Raw genomic sequence first — 19,761 nt, 5'->3', positions numbered from 1 at the left:
ATTTAACAACTTTGAGAAACTAAACATGTAACTAAATATTGCTTAAAATAAACAAAAGAGAGACAGAGTTTGACAAAGCTCCCCCGCTACTAATGTGAATTTTTAAATGTCCTCCCTCCCCCTGTGTATCCACTCCCTACAAGCTGAACAAAAAGCATGCTTTTCCCTTCAGACTCCTAGAACTACAGTGAATCTGCATATTGTTTCTTTTTCCTAATTTTTCTACAACTGAAGCATAGGAAAGGGAACAGTTGGGCAAAAAGGATAACTTCACCAACATTCTGTATATGAAACAAGTAAACCAGAGCAATGATTTAGCCAGTCAGTGGTAATCCCTTTTTTATCTGAGCCTTAATCAGTGCCCTTGGGGAGAGCAAGGTCGTGGTAGGGATGAATCTTCCTATTACCTAGCTCAGTGTATCTTTGTAGTCATAATTGTGGGGAAATCCTGGCCAAAATGTCACACTATTTTAGGTTTACAGCTGTAATGATCTCTCCAGTATATGCCTAAAATCTTTAATTATGGGAAGTTTACACACGTGAACAAGCAACTTGCATCTTGGCACAATGTTTGGTTGGTTTGGCACCCAAATCCAGACACAGAAGACAAGTTGATGGGGTGAAGAAGCTTCAGTAAATGAAAAACATGGCTTACAAGCAGCCAGTGGGTGAGCAGGCAAGCAGAAACAGGAATCCAAAAAAGCAGGTAATCTTATCACAGGAAACAAGACCCAAGGTCAAATACACAAAAACACAAGGGGACGGAAACAGGAACTTAAGCAGACGATCTGACACTGAGTGGGGACCAAGGGCTGGTACAGAGAAAATGAGGAACTGGGAACGAGTGCGTGTGTGAGCAGGGAAGCATAGGTGATTGCAGGGCTGATGATAAGTGGGACCAGGTGTGTGAATGGGCAGGGCAGTCAGGTGAGTGAGGACAGGGAGGAGTCTGACATCTCGTGGATAGCAAGAGGAAAGCAGGTCGGGGGAGAAGAGGGGAGGAACATGGCCAGGAGACAGTGAGCTGAGACAGGAGACGGGGGCCAAGGGGAACAGAAGGGCAGATTGTGACAGCATTTAAAGAAAAAAAAAAAAGTACTGCTTCATCATCCACAAGACCATTGTCATTACCAAGCTTATCAAGTGTTTACTGAGCTCTAATTGAACTCAAGACTGGAGAGTAATAATCCAGTGTCAAGCTTCAGATCGCTAATGTGACATCATTGATGAGAAATAGCTGCCAGCTTGGCACATTCAAGCTAGCTCAGGGTAATGTTTTGATTAATACTGAATCAGGCTTGTCATCCTCCCCCCCTGATAAATAGATGGGAGTTAATTACAAAGACTTCCTATTCTTCCTTTTCCCCTATCCATGGAAAGCAGTAAAGCTGTGTGTTGTCAGCGAGGGCAATTAAGTAAGATGAATAAGGAGATTTAAAGATGCATATGCACAGCATATGTACAAGTGTGCACAAACATCAATGCATGACCATGATCAAGCATGTAGAGTGTGTATTAAAAGATAAACCAAGACAGTAAATCCAATAAATGTGAACTCAATTGGCATTTTTAAGTAATACATCATAAAATTATAGTCTTTCTTGCCCACTCCACTGTGAAAAGAGCCAGTGTCAGCTTCATCATAGTCATAGCTTCTGCAGTCTCTAGTGCATTGTGTTCCTCAGGAAGTTTCAAAGGAGCACAAAATGGGCAAGCCCCTCCATGCACTGTACACCAGCTAATGAGATCATTTAAAGCAGAAAAGACATGAATAAAATACGGGGGGAAGAAAGAACTAGCAGCCGGTAAGTCCAGGTATAGTAACTCACTGAGAAATTAAGCTCTAGTAATCTGATCCTCTGAGGCCTTTGTGAGAGGCACGCAGAGAAAAAAAAACAAAAAAAAAAAAAACACAAGACATGCCTATAGAAATGGGCTTGTAAAAACCAAGGCCATACTAGATCAATATGGAGTGCTTTCTGAAAGTATTCAGACCCATTCACTTTTTTCACATTTTGTTATGTTGCTGCCTTATGATACACTCGGTACCAAGGCAAAACAGAATTTTAGAAACTTTTGCAAATTTATTTAAAAGAAAAAGCTGAAATACCACATCAACGTAAGTATTCAGACCTTTTGCTATGACACTTGAAATTTAGCTCAGGTGCCTCCTATTTCTCTTGATCACCTTTGAGATGTTTCTACACCCAGCCTGTGACCACCTGCGGTATATTCATTTGATTGGACATAATTTGCAAAGGTACACACCTCTCTATGTAAGGTCCCAGAGCTGACGATGCATATCACAGCAAAAAATCAAGCCTGGTCAGGGTTGAGGGAAAGCTGAATGAAGCAAAGTACAGAAATATCCTTAATAAAAACCTGGTCCAGAGTGCTTAGGACCTCAGACTTGACGTAAGGATCACCTTCCAGCAGGAGTGTGACCTTAAACACACAGCCAAGACGATGCAGGAGTGACTTAGGGACAACTCTGTGAATGTCCTGAATGCCCTGAATTGAACCCAATCAAACATCTCTGGAGAGATCTGAAAGTGCCTGTCGAGTGATGGTCCCCATCCATCTGACAGAGCTTGAGAGGATCTGCAGAGAACAATGGCAGAAAATCCCCAATTCCAGGTGTGCAAAGTGTGTCGCGTCATACCCAAGAAGATTCAAGGCTGTGATCGCTGCCAAAGGTGCTTCAACTAAGTACTGAGTAAAGGGTCTGAATACTTATATCAATTTGATATTTCAGTTTTTCTTCTTTTCCATAAAGCTGCAACATAGCAACATGTGAAAAAAGTGAAGGGGTCTGAATACTTTCTGAATGCACAGTATGTGGCTTGGTTGCATACCAACTTATGAGCCATCTTCATGAGGCTGTGTTGGAATGGGGTTTGTGCTGTTTACCCACATGGAATGGTCAATATCCCCCTCAATGCTTCTGTGCTCCCAGTATTTTAAAGACTCTTAGTTCATTAAAGTGATTATGCTACTTATTCAAACTGTTCACACACACAGTGTCTTTGAACATTTGAATGCAGTAAGTTTTGAGAAGAAAACAGAATAAACTAAAAGAAAACAGTTATTTATTTGTTATTATTTGATGCAGTTATTTGATGCTTTTTCATAACATCAAATAAAAATAGACTAATAGGCACCACAACTTCATGCTTGGACCTTTAATAATTTATAGTGTGCCTGTAGTTATAACTTAAACTTAAGGAAAGAAGATCAAACAATGACCTTTGTATTTAGAGATGGTATTAAGGGTCTGTCTTTTAGCAAAACGGAGTCAAACACAACCAAAATTCAGATATTAAAACAACAACCTAGACTGGTCCATTCATACAATATAATCTAAATGTTAGAGGTAAGAGTATATGAGTGCCTTACAGATGTTTCACTTATCTTGGTACACGGCAGCTTCAGAAGGCACCCACTGTTAACAACAAAAAACGCTGAAATCAGTTACTGTACACTACGCTGTGTTAGACTTTCTGCTTTTAAATTTTGTGTAAAACAAGGGTGTTTGAGCCACCATTCAACTGAATAACCTTCCATTTTTTCGCTCGTTCATTGGAGAATTCAGAACTGCTGTTCTCAGTCTGCCTTCGGTCAATATGCAATTGTAAGAAAAACAAAAAAAAAATGTTGCTTGCAGTGTATTAAATTAACTGGATTGTTTCTGGGCGTGATGAATTATCTCGGGGTGTGATAAATTGGCACCCTATCGTAATTATATTTGTATAATGTCTTTTCTGCCTCATTTCCGCTCCTGCGTGTGCCGGAAATTTCTCAGTAACACTGTAGCAACATCTGGAAATAATTCTTAATATTTACAGTTGTCTTTAGAATATGTCAAGCATTTTACATAGTTTTGCTATAAAGACATTCATCAGTGTCTCACTGTGCAATCGCTGTATAAAACTTAGAAGTGTCATAAAGTGTCATTAATAACATAAAAAGAAAATCACAATTACAGAGTAATTAAACATATCCAGAGTTAATGATAATGTGACATGTAGAGGATTATGTTTTTTTTTTGTTTTTTTTTTACTGTGAAAGGAAGGACATCCCAGTCAAGATACTGTACAGTTATAATAGCAGTTTATTGGAAAAGACAAACTCTGACAGCATCCACAGTACTTCTGATAGAATTCAAGGTGCATTTGGAAGTTCCTCTAAAAACAGTGCCCCTGAGATATTCCTTGCCCTCTAACAGTAGAATGCAGTCTTTACATGTGGTGCCAAACTTTAATAGAAATCAGAGGATATCTCCCACAAAGCACCAGCAGACAGAATGGAGGAAGATACCATTCGAGATGCTGTGGAGACTGTCTTTCAGTCAGGAATCAAGCCCACTTGTCTGCTGCATCCAGTCACGTCACCTAGCCCTAGATGTTCATGTTTCATGCAGCTGCACAGACAGAGAGAGACAAAAGACCAGAGAAAGAGGTTACAATCCAAGAGCAGAAGAACAGTGGTTTGACCTAAATCACTACCCTACCAAGTATGTGGAAGCCTAGCCTTTGAGAGGTTACAGATAATCAGTTAGCTGTAGTCATGCTCTGGGTTTTCAGTCACACACACAATATCTTTAGTGACCATAACCCCACTTTTAGGAGTTGAAGGGCCCACACTCTCCAGAGCACCTTGGGATCAAAATAGAAAACCATTTCTTACCAGTCACAGAATGATAGACTGACTAGTAGAAATATTGAAATACTGAAAGAAAAAAAATGTTTCTGAAGTGCGAAAGAAATGGGATAAATTCCTGCCATTTCTGTTTGTTGCATACCCAAAAGTTCCCCAGAGCTCAGCTGGGGGTTTTTGATCTGAGTCCATTAGGTCAGCGGACCCCTGGATGAGACTAGTGAAATGTGTGATGATGATTTTCTTTCATGTCTCACCAGAGACTATGAACACAACCTCCTTGGTGCTAATCACACATATGGAGCTCATGAAAAGCACTTCCATGGCTGAAAACAACCTGTAAGTCCTGATCCAACTGACTCCCAGGAGGCATAGGCTTGGAGCCTAGTGATCAAGTCTTGATACCTTTGTTCGTGTCTGGTAAAAGAAGAATATTAACAAAATGGCAGACAAAAGAATGTGTGAGGTGCCTCACCAAACCAACATGTCAGCGCATCAGCAGCTACTCCAAATCTTAACCAACATGTTTACGGAATGGCACCCAGGTTCAGACTCAGAAGGTCTTGCCTTCTGACAGGTTGCAGGGTTGTTTGGATTTCCAAAAAAACATTCTTTCTGTCTTGTTTGAGACTTGAAACATGGCCTAGTCTGCATCTGGGGAGGGGTTGATTGGTAGTCAAAGGATGCCACTGCGAAGGTTCTCATTTTCTCCATCTGTTTTTATCTGCCTCTCTTTCTGTTGCTGAGCAAACTTCAAAGGAATTCATGTGTGAGAGACAAAGTGCCTTTGCATGCATTTGATTCTGCATGTCATCTTTGCTCCCTGCACCTTTCAAGATGGCAGTGGTTAAAATACAAAACCACCTAATTCATATATATTTAAGAGATCTTAATAAAGAATCATGCTTAGTGCCTGGCATCTTCCACTGTGGAAACGACACTTTTAAAGAGACTGATTGGAAGTTATCACCATTTACTTACCACTTCCAAAAACTACTCAGTCTTTCACAGTCTCCTTAAGAAGAATATCGCTTACAGGCTTTACAGTGGGTGTTTCCAGGTGTTTCTTTCCAGGAATAGGCTGGACGTCACCGTGGCATTGTTACTTATTAAAAATGTACACCCCACACACCAGATAAGTGTATTTAAAGCATGCTTACATGTTGGATCTTGTTTTTGAATGTCATGACCTGGGCTTATTTGTGATCATCAGTCAGAAGCTTCAGCCTGTCTGGTGCAGTTGGAGGTCAGAGCTTGGCCTGCAATGTTTAGGTGGCGCAGCATGAGCAGACACATCCATATTTTATTCTGGCCCATGGCAAGAGCCGTGCTATAGATAGCACTTTATTCTTGCTTCTCTGCAAACAGCAGAGGCCTTAAAATATACAAGTAGAGGCAAAAGCTAGCAGAAAGGAAAAGTGTCTGACTAAAGACGGGGCATTACATGCTTTCCAGTGGCTGGGAATGACAAGGCATGAGACAGTAAATGTTCAAATTCTGCAAAGAAAAGACAGAGGGATGGCAGAGCGGGGAGTTTCTCTCTTTTCTTGGTGTTTTCTAAGTCCTCTAGATGTCTTAAAGTCTTTTCATTTGTCAATATATTTTCATTGTGTCCTGTCTTGGCAATAACCACTGCAGAAAAAGGCTGTGCCACCCATGATATAAGAAGAAAGAAATAGCGAAATGTGCAGTATCTCCCGCTGTGGGGCATCCTCCCTCCCTCTCATCTCCTGTCAGATGTTTTAAAAGTTTGTCACCCTCAACCCAGCCAGTGCGTTGTGATTTCTTCTACAATGGTTTCAATTGTGTGCTATGACTGTGACTGTGGGAATGCATTCAGCATACCCATTTTGGTATTTACCTCAGTATGTATGAGATTAAAGATCTGTTGACCCTCTAAGTCCAAAACCCATGTTCCTGTTTATTTTTTAGTTGAGTTTCCTAAATAATCATTGTCACATGGTGGTGATTTCCAAATCATCTTCATTACATTGTTTTTTTAAATTGGAACATAATATAATAATTTTAAGACAAAATCTGATATCCTATATTTCCCATTATGACAGATTTTCAGGTATTGAACTTGCCATTAATTTAGACATGAAAGCAGAGAACCATGATAGATTAATATAGAATATGATTATATTGTATGGAGAGAAACCTTATGATTGAACTGTTGTCTGTGATGATTTAACCCTGTTTTGTTGGTATCAACAGTATCATCATGCATGCTTTGACTGATTTCTTTGCTTAGCTCTTTTCTTTGATCACATTCTTTTCCCCATTTTTCCCTCCATCATCTTCTTCTCATATTTTCAGCTTATATCCCTTTACCCTCTGCTCTGTATCCCTCCTGACCATCTTATCTGCATTTCATCTCTCTCATCATCTCCTTTCTCTTTCCTTCAACAGGCATGGCATCCATTGTCTACCCTTCTCGTCCTCACACTTCTCAAGCTCTATCTCTTTCTCTCTCATCCACTCTCCATTCATGTCTGGATCCCTTGTTTTCTCCAACACTTTTGTCTTTTTCTTTGTATCTGTCTAACCTCCTGCTCTCTTCTCATGTACCTGTCACACTTCCAGAAGCAGTGCTGTCAAAGCGTTCCCAGAAAGCCAGACTGGACTGCTCCTATTGGAACAATGGCAAATTTAATAAATCACAGAGGGAATCAGAGCTGGGGTGAACCCCCATTTCCTTTCGATTGATCTCCTCTGCACTCATTTGCTCCCCAAGCAGTGAAGGGAAAAAGGGAAAACAAAAGAATAGGGATTCGAACAGAGTATGTGTGTGTATGAGCATGTGTCTGCATGCATGTGTGTGTATGTTGGCATGTGTTGGAGGAACAGGGAAAAAAAAAACAAGAGAAAGTGAATAATAAAAGGAAATGTAATAAAAAATAGAAAACTGCTGGAATTTAATTTCTTGGGCTCTCAGGTTCTTTTCCTCCTGCAGATTTTCTCCAAATTAAAACAGCATGGGTTTTTAGGGTCTAAAGATCTACAAAAATGTTCCCATCATTTCCTTTGCGGCTACATCTGCCTCTGTGAACATGAATACTGCTGCATTGACAAGCAGGATGGCTAAGAATAGGAGAAGTACATAACTGACTCCCAGATGTTAAAACATGCATGTGGGAGAAGGTGGCATTAAACTGCGCACAAGTAGGCGCATAAGTGATATCACAACATTTGTTTCCATGAGTAAATATTTATTATTTCATTTAGTTTGCTCTTTGGTGTTCTTCTTATCTTTAAGTGGGTGTTGCTGTAATGTGTGACATTATATTTTAAATGGTGGCAGCGAGGGCTGGGAAATAATTCAAGTTTTCTTCAAATCCTTTTAGTGTTTGCAAAATTCTTTCAACCAAACTGTGTCTAAACATCAGCAAACTTAGTCATTTAAGTTACTGAAAATGTCAGACTTACACATGTGAAGAGCTTTTGTCTGATATAATGCTTAACAGTGGAGCACAGTTATGCATTGCATCATTGCATTGAACATCAATGTAATTATTTTGGTTCAATTTTGGCAACTAAAGCTATTGGTTGAGATTCAGTAAATCTTATGGTCATTATGTCATTAGTTTTTCATCATAAACCAAAATGCTGAATAAATTCAAATTTTGACCCATGGAGATGATCAAGGTTATTACAGTTCATCCTGAGAGGGGACAACCAAGAAGAAAGAAAACCACAAACATTTTTTTTCTACCAATCATGTAGATGGTGGGATACTTTGATGGAATATGTGAAATATTTGACCAGCTGATTGTGCTTGATGAAAAGTCAGTCTTCTGGGGACCATGAATGCCTGTATAAAATTTCACATAAGTTGTTTTAAACTAACAACCAGCGTTCTTGTTTTTCTGCTAAAAGTCTGAATTCTGCATAATAAAAGCACCATTTAATTTAGTGACAACCTTTAAGGATGTAAACACACAGTGGGCTAAGTAAAAAGGCCATTTTAAGTGTATATGCAACATTTGCAACCTCCAAGGCAATACACTGCTCTGTAGAACAGGCAGTTTAGCATGAAAATTGGTATAATATGGAATGGCTTCTACATAGTCTGCTGCTAAAGGTAGCATATATGTGAATTCAGAGCACTGTAATCCATCTTCCAAGCTGCATTGCAAGCTGTATCATCACCTGCCTCAGGGCACAGGGCACTGTTGAAGAGCCTGAAAATGTTTCTTTGTGTCTCACTGACTTCCACTAGAGAGGAAATATCTTCTTGAGCCTAAGAGAAATAAGGGTCAAGCACTATTTATGGACAGAGAGTCATGGTCAAAGGTTTCAGTTTCTGACAGGCAGTAATTCCCATAAGCTGTATCAGCGATTTGGTGGAAGCTGGCCTAGTCTTGTTCATTTGGCTTTTTTGGAGTAGCTAGTCCTTCAGTGTGTTTTTTGCTGACAGATCAACTGCTGCCATTCCTAGTGCTGGGTATCATTTTCTGTGAAGGTACAGACATCATTATATCAGATTTTGTTGTTATATCCAGCAGTATATTTTTAGAAATCTCCTCTACTTAGAAATAATTTCACAATATTTTTGTTAAATTAAATAAGCTAAATTTTTTCTGCAACTATATTATGTCACCCACATTTTTCTTACTCTTGCATATCTGCTTTTTCCTCTTACCTCATTATTAAGTAAGTAGAAATATTCACAAAAAAAAAAAGAAAATATCCAAATTGGAACTGCCTCTTGCCACAAGCTTACAGGGGGGGGGGATTAATGTCAGCATTTTAGGATACACAAATAATTAAAGCAATACAGATAGATTATGTTTTATTAACTGGATTTACCTCAGCAGTGGAGCAGTGGAGAAGTCATTTCGAAAATGGACACGAGTTAGGCAGTGCTTATGTTCACCATGTCGACATATAGCCTGCAGTTATTTACTAGAAGTTATTGCTTTGGCACCCATGTGAATAGCTGTGACAAAACTATCTAATAGGGATTAGCCACTGAAGGTCTGTAGGTTTCTATGAGAATTGAGAGGATGTGGTTATCTTAAAAAAATGTCACTAAGTTTTAACATTATATTCAACATATAACTAACCAGTAAACTAGTCTAGCAGTGAGCAGCTTGTTAATGGTAACCCTTTTTTTGTATTTGGTGATGCTTCCCTGTCACCTTAGTGGACCCTTAATAAGGATACTGAGCACCTGTCCATCAAACCATCAAAAAGCTAATGGCAGCATATTTTACCTCTCTGGGACTGTGTGAGTGCATTGCTCACCAATGAGGTCCCAGGGGAGGCCAGAGACTGAGAGAGGCAGAAAGACAAGGAGGAGGGTAAAACTGATGGATTGTGTGTGGACTGGAATCTTGGAGTCAGATGTTCACTATTACATGGTCTTGACATTGGATGTAAAAATATACATAGAATAGAATTTTTTATTGCCCTTTTTTTTTTCTTTTTTTTTTCCATTTGACAGCTGTTTTCATTCTCATGGTAAAGCCCATGAAAACATGAAAATCGAGTCTGGAGTAAACTGCTATGCTTTTGCTACTCAGCTGTGAAAGCAATATACTCCATGGACAGGAAGTAGGATAGAATAAAAGGGTGGAAGTAAACAAATGTGTAAACATTTACATAGAAAAAAAACAAACACATGCATGTACATACACACTTCTACAATAGCCTGCATGAACATACAAACGGGCACGAGCGCGCAGCTGAACAAGAACAGAAAATTGAATAGGGTTATCTTCTCCTACTGGGCACTGTGAGACCACCAGGAATACGTTGACTGAGGCAGCATGCTGTTGACATCCACTGCTTATGAGACACTGTTAACACACACTCAGCACCGATAAGGGAGTAACTGCAGATAAGGGAGATGAAAAGGAGAAAATAAAGGCACCAGAGCTTTAGCTGACATTGAACTCAAAATGAGAAGCCAGTGTGGACTTGGGGTCTAGGGAAAAAACAAATGTCAGAAAGAAATATCTTGGTAGCTGCTTCTGACACAAGAGAGAAACAGGGAATAACAGCAAAGTAGTGAGAGATCTGCAGGAGAAAGAATACAGCATAAAATGACCACGTTTTTTTCTTTTATCCATGATTAATGCAGACATGCATGTCGTAGAATATCTTGCACCATCTGTGAAGTCTTGTGGTGGATCTGTGATAACATGGATGGCCATCTTGTTGGTAATCAAGTCAGATGATTGCTCTGCATATTTGAATATTAACAAAATAACTTCTGTCCATTTTACAGGCTTAGGCACACTTTATGGTGCAAACACATTTCCCTCATAATGTTCTAGCATTTTAAGATAGCTGAGGTTTAGGAGGCACGTGTGTGTTCATGGGGAAGACAAAGATAAAACCACATGAACGTGAGAAAAAAAAAAAAGGTCGTGACAACCTTTACAGACAGATTTCATTTGTTTCAAGGAGACTGTGGCTCGAAGCACTTCTGTCTGGCTTAGCAAGTCTTCTTTCCTCGAAATGGAACAAAGACAGACACATAAAGAGAGTTCCAGGAGGCCATGAAAAATGTATGCAGGCAGTTAACCTCAAACATGCTGTCACAGACTCTACTCACTCACGGCAGGTCAAAGCTTAAGAGCCAACCACCCAGTCCTTCTTGTTTGTTTACTAACCCCAAGTTCCTGTATTAGCCTAGAACTACCATAAATTCCCACAGGAGATGGAACTCACTTAACCATTTTTGAGTACCGTAGTTGTCTACACACTTTCACTTTGAAGTGACTGCCTTTTAAAATTTAAAACAAAAAAAAAAAAACTGAATGTTTTGGTCAGTTGAATGTGATTAGGCTGAACATGCATACACCTAGCACATGACTCTCTTACTTTTTAAAATGTAGTGTTTCTCCAGTGACTTAAAGGAGTTAAAGATTTGTACTGGTACTAGTCCACCATAGCCTTTAAATTCTTTTTCTAAAGACATTAGCACTACATTGATGCACATGAATAGATGAGGAAAGAAGGCTCTTTTTTACAACCAGACACAGGGTATAAGAGAAAAATTTCCTGGCCTCCAGTGTAAAAGCCTTGATGTTTTCTCCTTTTTTAAGGTACTATAATGCCAAACAGTGTTGCATAGGGCCACAGCCAATGGACAGAAGCACAGTTATCTAAGTATGTAGGATATATTCTGTGATCAACATATCTAGGATTATTTTCTTGTGCAGTTACACAAAGAACAAAGTGAACAGTACAGTTGTCCATGTCCAATGATGTGTGTAAAAGGTGTGTGTTACTCAATGAGTAACCTACCTTGTTTCCATCATCATGCACCATGCTACACACTCAAGTGGGACTTACACTGGTGTGAAGAACTGAGTTGGGCTTGGCTGGTTTGAAGAAAACAGTGAGAATGGGAAATCCTTTGCATCTCAGTGCCAGAAAATGAAGGGAGCTGTGTTTAAGTGCTTCTGTGTCACATTTTGAAAAGGGTTCTTGTATGGCAGTAGCAGGAAGAAAGCAAGGCGGATTCCACTCACAGCCAAGAGTTGGGGTGCACTTTAACTTACAACAACATTGCCAGAAGCAACAGCTACAGTAGCCGCTTCAACATCAAAGCCAGTGTGCGGCCTGAAAAATGTGTTATTTCAGTCACAAACCTTTCTGTTATCTTTTATTGCACTATTAATGGATGACTTCTTCCATTAGGCAGGGCCCAAGATATAGGAGGAAAAAAAAAAGTTTCATTACACTGGTGTTCATTGTTACATCTGTCTCCACATATGACAACATGGAAGAAGAACAAATTATATGATGCTGTGCCGTCTTGTAAATATAGCACTTATTAGCAATAGCAGGTAGAAACAGGAAGCAGTGAGCAGTAGTAGAATGAATGAAGGCTGAGGTGGTGCATGGTTGATACCTTGAGGCTTTCAGTGAATTTGAACCCACTGGTCACTCAGCATCAGTATTATGGGATATTAGCAACAGCAGGATGTAGGCGTGTGTACATAAAACACACTAATACTGAGTAAATAGCTATATTAATTTCACCCAGAAACATCATATGACTTATTAAATGACTTGTTATTAAACAGCGTCAGTCTGTAGAAGTTCCTGTTTTCCATAAACAAATGTTATAGACCTTTCTTTCCCACCAGAATTCAGTTGCTAGGAAACTGTTTGGGTCCAAGTTTAATTTCCGTGAGCCATATTAGCAAACCCTGCTACAAGAAATTAAACTGGAAACATTTAAGATGGCAGCCATCGGGTTATACCTAATGAGATAGGTAGATGGCATCATGTACGATGTGAATGCAAATGCGAGCTACTAACTGTAATTCAAATGTTTAAAAAAGAGCCTCATCAAACTAGTCTACTTACTCCCCAACCTTCTTAAAATTAAGAAGTTGTAGTCTGACACCTAAATCTCACTACTGATTACCCACACTTATATATAACTATTTAACATGAACAAATGTGTAACACACGTAATGTGTTAATGTTCTTACTCAAACTCACAGCAGTTACCTACCATCCTAAGCTAGTGCCGTTTTCAAGGCACTACATATTGTACAATTTATTTTTTACTATAATGCTTCCCACAGAGTTGATGTCATACTTACTTGCTCAATGGACCATGTGGCTCAACTGCCTGACTGTGCTCGACTCCCATTTAGCATTTTGACTGCCTTTTGGGCATCTTAGATCAATTTAGATAGAGATAACATAAGGATTCCAGATTTGAACACACTGTTATGTCTAGAAACTGTATATCCAGCCCTCTGGCTATAGGGAAATCAAGGTACTTTATAAAAAAAATCAAAAATGTTCACACTCTCTTCTTCAATCATTTTTGAATACATGGATTGATATATCACCTCAGGCCATTGGCTGGGTTCCTGGTCGACAGCCCATAGTAGATACAGAGCTTTTATCAAAATGTGAAACTAAAAAGGCTTAAGTGTTTATGTGTTTTGTTCACTGCTAATTGTAGGATGATTTACATGTGTTGCATTAGTGCTATACCTCTGCTTTTCCTAACATTAGAGGATATATGGGTGACTCACTGAACTAACAGGTAAACTGAGGTGCTAAAACAGATTGTAGCTAATGCGCTGTGAGGATATCACTCCATCACTGGCAAAGATAAAAAGAAAAAACTCCCATGGATGTAGGTAGGTGTGTAATGTAGCAAGGGGCATCAGTGTACCTGATGGCTCAAAGCCCACTCTTTAATGAGGTTCTTTCTAGGGATTTGATGGTCTCAAGAAACACAAATGGGATTTGTTCTTTTGTTGGAGGCATTTTCAAGGACCTTCATGGTCTTTTGTTGATCTTGTAAATTGTTATTTAAAAAAAAAAAAAAAAGGCAAAAATACCTTCAACTGGAGGACATAAGCAAACTTTTGTCCACCGATTTAGGTCATGGTCACTTTGCAGCATCTATTCCATCCGGTTACAGAACCTGTTACTGTAGAAATACTGAGCATTCCCCTGTTTGACAACGCACTTATCATAGTAGAGTGAGCTGAGTTAACCATAAGTACATCCAAATGAATGTGTATACTACAAGGATAATGTTTGTTTGAAGCAAACTGCAACATCTCTGTTATTGTTAGCTTTCCATTTATAAAATCAAAACAGTGTGGCTGTACTGCTGCCTGTTCACTTCCACCCTCCTCCTCTTCATCCCCCTCTTCCTTTACTCTTGCATGCTTATTGGCATGCATGATGAGCATCCACTGGGAGCAACACTTCACCATTATTCATGCAAAGAGTACACCCCAGAGCCAGACTGACACATCAAAAGATGTTGATGATAGGTAGAGGTAGTAGTGGTTGGAGTGATGAATGGCCCCATCTCTTGGAGATGGCTAGTTTCACAGTTTCTATGTTGTTGTTTGTTTTGGGCCACAGTTGTCCAGCCCTGTACTTTCAGTGCAGGCTACTTCTAGATATGATGCTGCAGCCTACATACAGAGAAATCATTGCTCCTTGCAAATAGACTGAAGATCTGTCTCATTTGAATTGAATGAATATTTCACAAGCCATATTAAACAAGGCAATTAACAGTGACCATAGATATTTATAGTTGGATATCATTATTTCTTTTAAATATCCACATTTCAAGCTTTTTTGTGTGTGTCAGACACAGTAAGTGGAGAATATCTATTCATAATTAGTTTCTTTGCGGGCCAGAGCATATCTAGACAGGTCATTGGGGTTTCCCAGTCCTTTCCTTTTGTAATTTTCAAACTGTAAGGAAAGGGAAGCAAGCCCCTCTGTCTATCCTCCCTTCTTTCCCCACCGCCAGTTGTTTTGGAGTCATTCATCAGGAAGAGTGAGACTGAGCCATCAGGGAAAGCGCTGGCAGGATCCCTGTAGAGATGAGGCAATAGTGAATTGATGGAATCATTTAAAGGCCAGAAAAAAAGAATAAAAGGAATAACACAGTGCTGCATTTTTACAGGGTCTAAACGGGACAGCCTAGTGGTTCATGGTGCATATCATACTCTGATCTCTCATCTCTCCTAAAAATAGAAAACCCACTTTGGGTTTGTGACTTTATATATTTTTGTTGTGTATGTATTTTTGCTATATCTTGAGTGTCTGTCACTCCTTGCAAGATGATTTTTACTTTAAAGTCTTATGACATGCCTGCCACTTTCACTTTGCATCTCTTTTTCTTAGCCATCGACCCAAACACAGAGTCTGTAGAGGATTTGATGCAGAGGTTCCAGGACAGTTTCCGTGTTCCCAACACGCCAACAGACATGTCTCACTACCAGCATGTCATGCATAGCTCATCAACGGGCCGCCGGAGGGTCCCCAGCCACACCAGAGGTAGGACGAAAAGTCATTCAAAAAAGGTTTTGCAGGCAGAATGTTTTGGACCTTGCAAGAAAGATAATTTATTGTATTTGCATGTTCTCTTTCATAGTACTGTTTATTTAGGCCAGTGTTTGCTATGCTGTTTTTATCCAGGGAAATTTGATTATACGTTTGAGCTGTTTCCGCTCAACCTTATGTGATGTGTAAATTCAGATGTGCATTTTATTTCCATCCCTCAACTCCTTTTTATAAAATACCAAATTGGAATGCCAAATTACCTATTTTTTTTTACATTACAGCTAATTATTATCCAAAGAATTGTTTTTAGATTTTTAGTGCATTTAACTGTCCAGGTAGCAATGTTCCATAGGTCGTCTGTGCAAGCAGCTTATTTTGACCCATAGATATGTTTTACTATTAGGCGACTTCTAGGAGCCATAGTAATTATGACGTGAGCAAGGTTGGAAGTTAGATGATGTACTACAAAAAGCAACAACACCCACATTGGGGCGGTGTTCCATCACCTGTGTTTTGTCAACAAAACACAGGATTTGTACTCAGGAGACCGCGCTTCATTTCCCGTGTGAAACCGATAGTCAACATTGTTGCTTTCATCCATGGCTGTTCCACAACCTTAACTGCGTTAATTATTGTAACCATGACAATGAAGGTCCTCAAACTTTAAGGAAGTGTCTTTTCTTAAACCTAGCCAAGTTGTTTATGTGCCTACACCAAACCAAACTGACCTTTCCATAGCCTTAATTGCATGCTCATTGTTACCATGACAACAAAGGTCCAGTATGTCTGCTGCTTCTACGCTCCTAGGGCTTATATCCACAGGGCCAATCAACCTACATGGTTATTTAGGTTGGCGGACTTGTTGGTAGCAATTGGTGTCTGGTAATTCTGACACATTCCTTTCAAGTAGTATAAATAGTATAATTTCACATCAATGGGCAGTTTATAGATATTCCAGTTTGATTGACCTCTGTACTTTTGTAATAAAGAAGGAAACAGACACGTGCAAACAAAGAAAAAATGAGACACCACTGAGACATCACCTCACACTAGAGAAACTTAAATTTAATATAATTAATATGCAGAGCTTTTTTTGTTACATCCTGAAACTGATATACACACCTGATATAAGGTTGGGAGTTTAGGCGGATGAGGAATAGTGCATAAAGTGACTTTAGTCAGAGTCTTATTCGTAATTTGCAAGTGAACATGCATCTATTTACATATTCATCACTCAGGTTCACATTTTGCGTGGAGACATATTTAACTTACAGGAAAGGATTGCATACATCTTCCAAGGGTGAGTGCATAAAAACAGTTTAAGCATCACTTAGATTCAAAATATTTTTAAGAGAACCATTTAATTTATTTGGAAAAAAACGATTACTCCTTGTCATTGCACATTTAAAAAGAGACCCTATGTACACGTTTTGCCTTTGCAATTTAGTGTTTACATATTTTATTATAATTGCTGTGAGCTCACTGTTGGCTTTCTGTTTCATTAACTATCAACTGGGAGCGCAGTTTCACACTTTGAAAAATCTATGCTTGGTGCAGTTTTGAGATGTGACACACTGGTGACACCAGCCTTTGCCACAGCAATAAATTCAGCTCATTACCAGGAAAATTTCCAATAATTTTAATCAGACATGTTGTAAAAAAATGCTGTCTGTGTCACCGGTCGTAGCATTATCACCAGGGAGAAATTATCATTTAAAATTAGGCATTAACCATGATGAGTTCACCTACCCTTGACAGAATTACTTAATATAACTTTGATCACTGCCATCTAAAGTACTGTAGATTCAAAATACGACATTGAGTAATTTTGCATATTATGCAAACTTACTTTTGTAGGGATTATTAAATCTTTATAGTCACATAGCCAGCAGCAGAGTTTATATTCTTGGTTCTCTAGAACACGTCAGACTGGTTTGTGCTTTCCTTATTTCCTGTTGAGGATTTAATTCTGAAATATTAAAAGCTATCTTGTGTCAGCCCTCTGAGCAAATGATGCCTATAAAAATCTGTGTGGGTCAAGCTCCTCAAAACTCAGTGAAGGGCGCTGCTGAGCAATGTCCTCTCGGAGGTCAATTGTAAAAGAGTCTCCTTTGAAGGTCCATAATTAGGGGTGAAAATTTGTCCTCAGTGCAAAAGCGTAGGCCAGTACTACAGACATGATAATTGGACAAACACTTAAACTGAGGAGGAAACTCTGTTAGTTGGAGTGAGGTTAAAGGGGAAAGTTAATTGGTCAGACCCAGAAGGTTAGTGCTGTGTAAGTGAAATGAATGCATTGCCAAATTCCTTGCAAAGTGCACTAGACAAAGGCCAAGTGGAAAGTGGATTGTGACTGGGCAGATGCTTTTCTTTTCCATATTGCTCAGCTTGGTAGACATAGCTATAGGTCTTTTGCATTTTCCCTTCTGAGAAGTGTTTGAGAAGTGGATTAGGCTCAAGTTCTGCTGCAAGTGTTTCTTCCTCATTGTAACCAATAAATAACTTTTGCAGTGTCAGGTATACCCTGGAAATATGAGCTGTGGGCCATATTATAGACAATATGGACCTTTAATACTGTGTGTGACAGGGATCCATGGCATGCAGGTCTAACCAAGTGACATCTGTGTAGTTCACAAGAAGTGACAGGGAGTGCTTAGACCTAGCGACTGGAATTAATGTCACTGACATGCATGATATAAAATACAGGGAGAGGTAACAAGGAAGACAGTGAGGTATAACCTGTGTTTCAAAAACACACACATAGGTCAGTTGTAAGTGTCTAATCTCATTTATTTGCAAACAGGTAATGTCAAATTAAATGTTTCATTACCTGGACTAAATATTTTATTTAGCCATGCACTGCTTGAAGGGGAATGAGTACCATACTGATTTTTACAAAAAGAAAAAGTAACACACACACATACATCTCCCAACCCTGACAGACCAAACCTGGCCTTTTTTTCCCCCAACAGCATTTTAAGGGTGAGATTATTTTAGTCCCATTGTAAATCTATGGGCAACCATTATCTTGTCCTGAAGATGTCCTTGGGAAATGGGCCCTGGACTGTGAAGGTTCAAGCAATTCACCCCTGCCTATTTGACAGAAGGGGAGCACACAGTTACATCTCCAAGACATCTCCAGCCTTTAAAACCAAGATAGGATGATACTCTCATCTGCTCTGTCAGTTTCTCATACGATGTTGCTGATCTGCGACACAAGGAACAAGGAAGTAACATGTCAATATTGAGAACACAGACAGTGCGCTCCTCTGTACATGAGGAAAGCTGTTGTCCTGGGCATCTTAGCGGTAGGAGGAACAGTATGTACTGTGAGAATATGTTGTGTGTGTGTGGGGGTGGGGGGCAACATCCAGCATCACACACAACAATTTTCAGAAAATGCACATTTTTCTCTTTGAAGCCCAAGAGATGGGGGAGAAAACATGCTACTAATGGCCAATCAGTGAACCCGAGGGCTGTCTGGATTGGAGTTTTCCCCAAATCTGAGGAAGAGCTGGTAAAAGAGCTGTGTAGAAACACACAAGTGCTTGGTTGTCAAGTAAAACGGCCTATAGTTTACAAACCAAAGTACCTTCTTAATTAACTTGATTCACATTTACATTATGAGGACAGCACGTCTGTATATCTACTCAGCTGGAAAACTACAGCAGCACTTGTGTCTGCTCAGCTAAACCCTGCAGCTGTTAATCTACTCTCCTCCTATCCACAAGCCGTCATATTGAAATTTTGCTTTGTGCAAACAGCCCTTACTTCCCTATCAGCATATACTGCCCTAGTTTCTTTTCTTCTAGCGCTGACTTATACCTGGACTTTCAGAAAATGTTGGCGCAAGCACAGATTTTCTAGTTAGAGTCACTACCATCACTTTCCACTTTTTCCATCTTGGCAGCCACTCCTAAGACCTTATCTAGAGAATATTTCACAAAGCACGATCAGGAGGTTAGCCAGATTAAAAATTGCTATCAACCTGCATAATTTACAGATACAAGATTATGCACATTGATAGCAAATTTAAATAAGTATTAAGATTGTACCTGTCAGTTACACATTTGCACTTCATATGTCTTAGGATAGAATAACTATATGATGATAATAATAAAAAAAAAGCCAAAGCAAAGCCAAATTCTACCAAGAAGGATTAGAGACCTTTAGCAATTTGTTTGTGCAAGCCATCTATGGAGGAGCTTGTCATCATGGGACACATTTTAGCCAGATGCTGAGAAGTTGTAAATCCATTCATCTCTCCAAACTGTCTGTTCCGTCTTTGCTCACCTACGTCTGTTA

At 39.4% G+C, this 19,761-nt stretch overlaps 1 protein-coding gene across 2 annotated transcripts in view; it reads left to right on the top strand.

The window, feature by feature from the left end:
• Nucleotides 1-19,761, top strand: part of LOC121195502 (astrotactin-2-like) — a 234,233-nt gene that overhangs the window by 73,409 nt on the left and 141,063 nt on the right. For both annotated transcript variants that reach the window (XM_041059005.1, XM_041059003.1), the window contains exon 4: nucleotides 15,298-15,450. In XM_041059005.1, the coding sequence (XP_040914939.1) occupies nucleotides 15,298-15,450 (153 nt within the window). The remainder of the gene's footprint in view (nucleotides 1-15,297; nucleotides 15,451-19,761) is intronic.

Source organism: Toxotes jaculatrix, chromosome 16, assembly GCF_017976425.1.
Source record: "Toxotes jaculatrix isolate fToxJac2 chromosome 16, fToxJac2.pri, whole genome shotgun sequence".
NCBI lineage: Eukaryota > Metazoa > Chordata > Actinopteri > Toxotidae > Toxotes > Toxotes jaculatrix.
The sequence above is the reverse complement of the archived record's forward strand: the minus strand, read 5'-3'. Positions and strand labels throughout refer to the sequence as shown.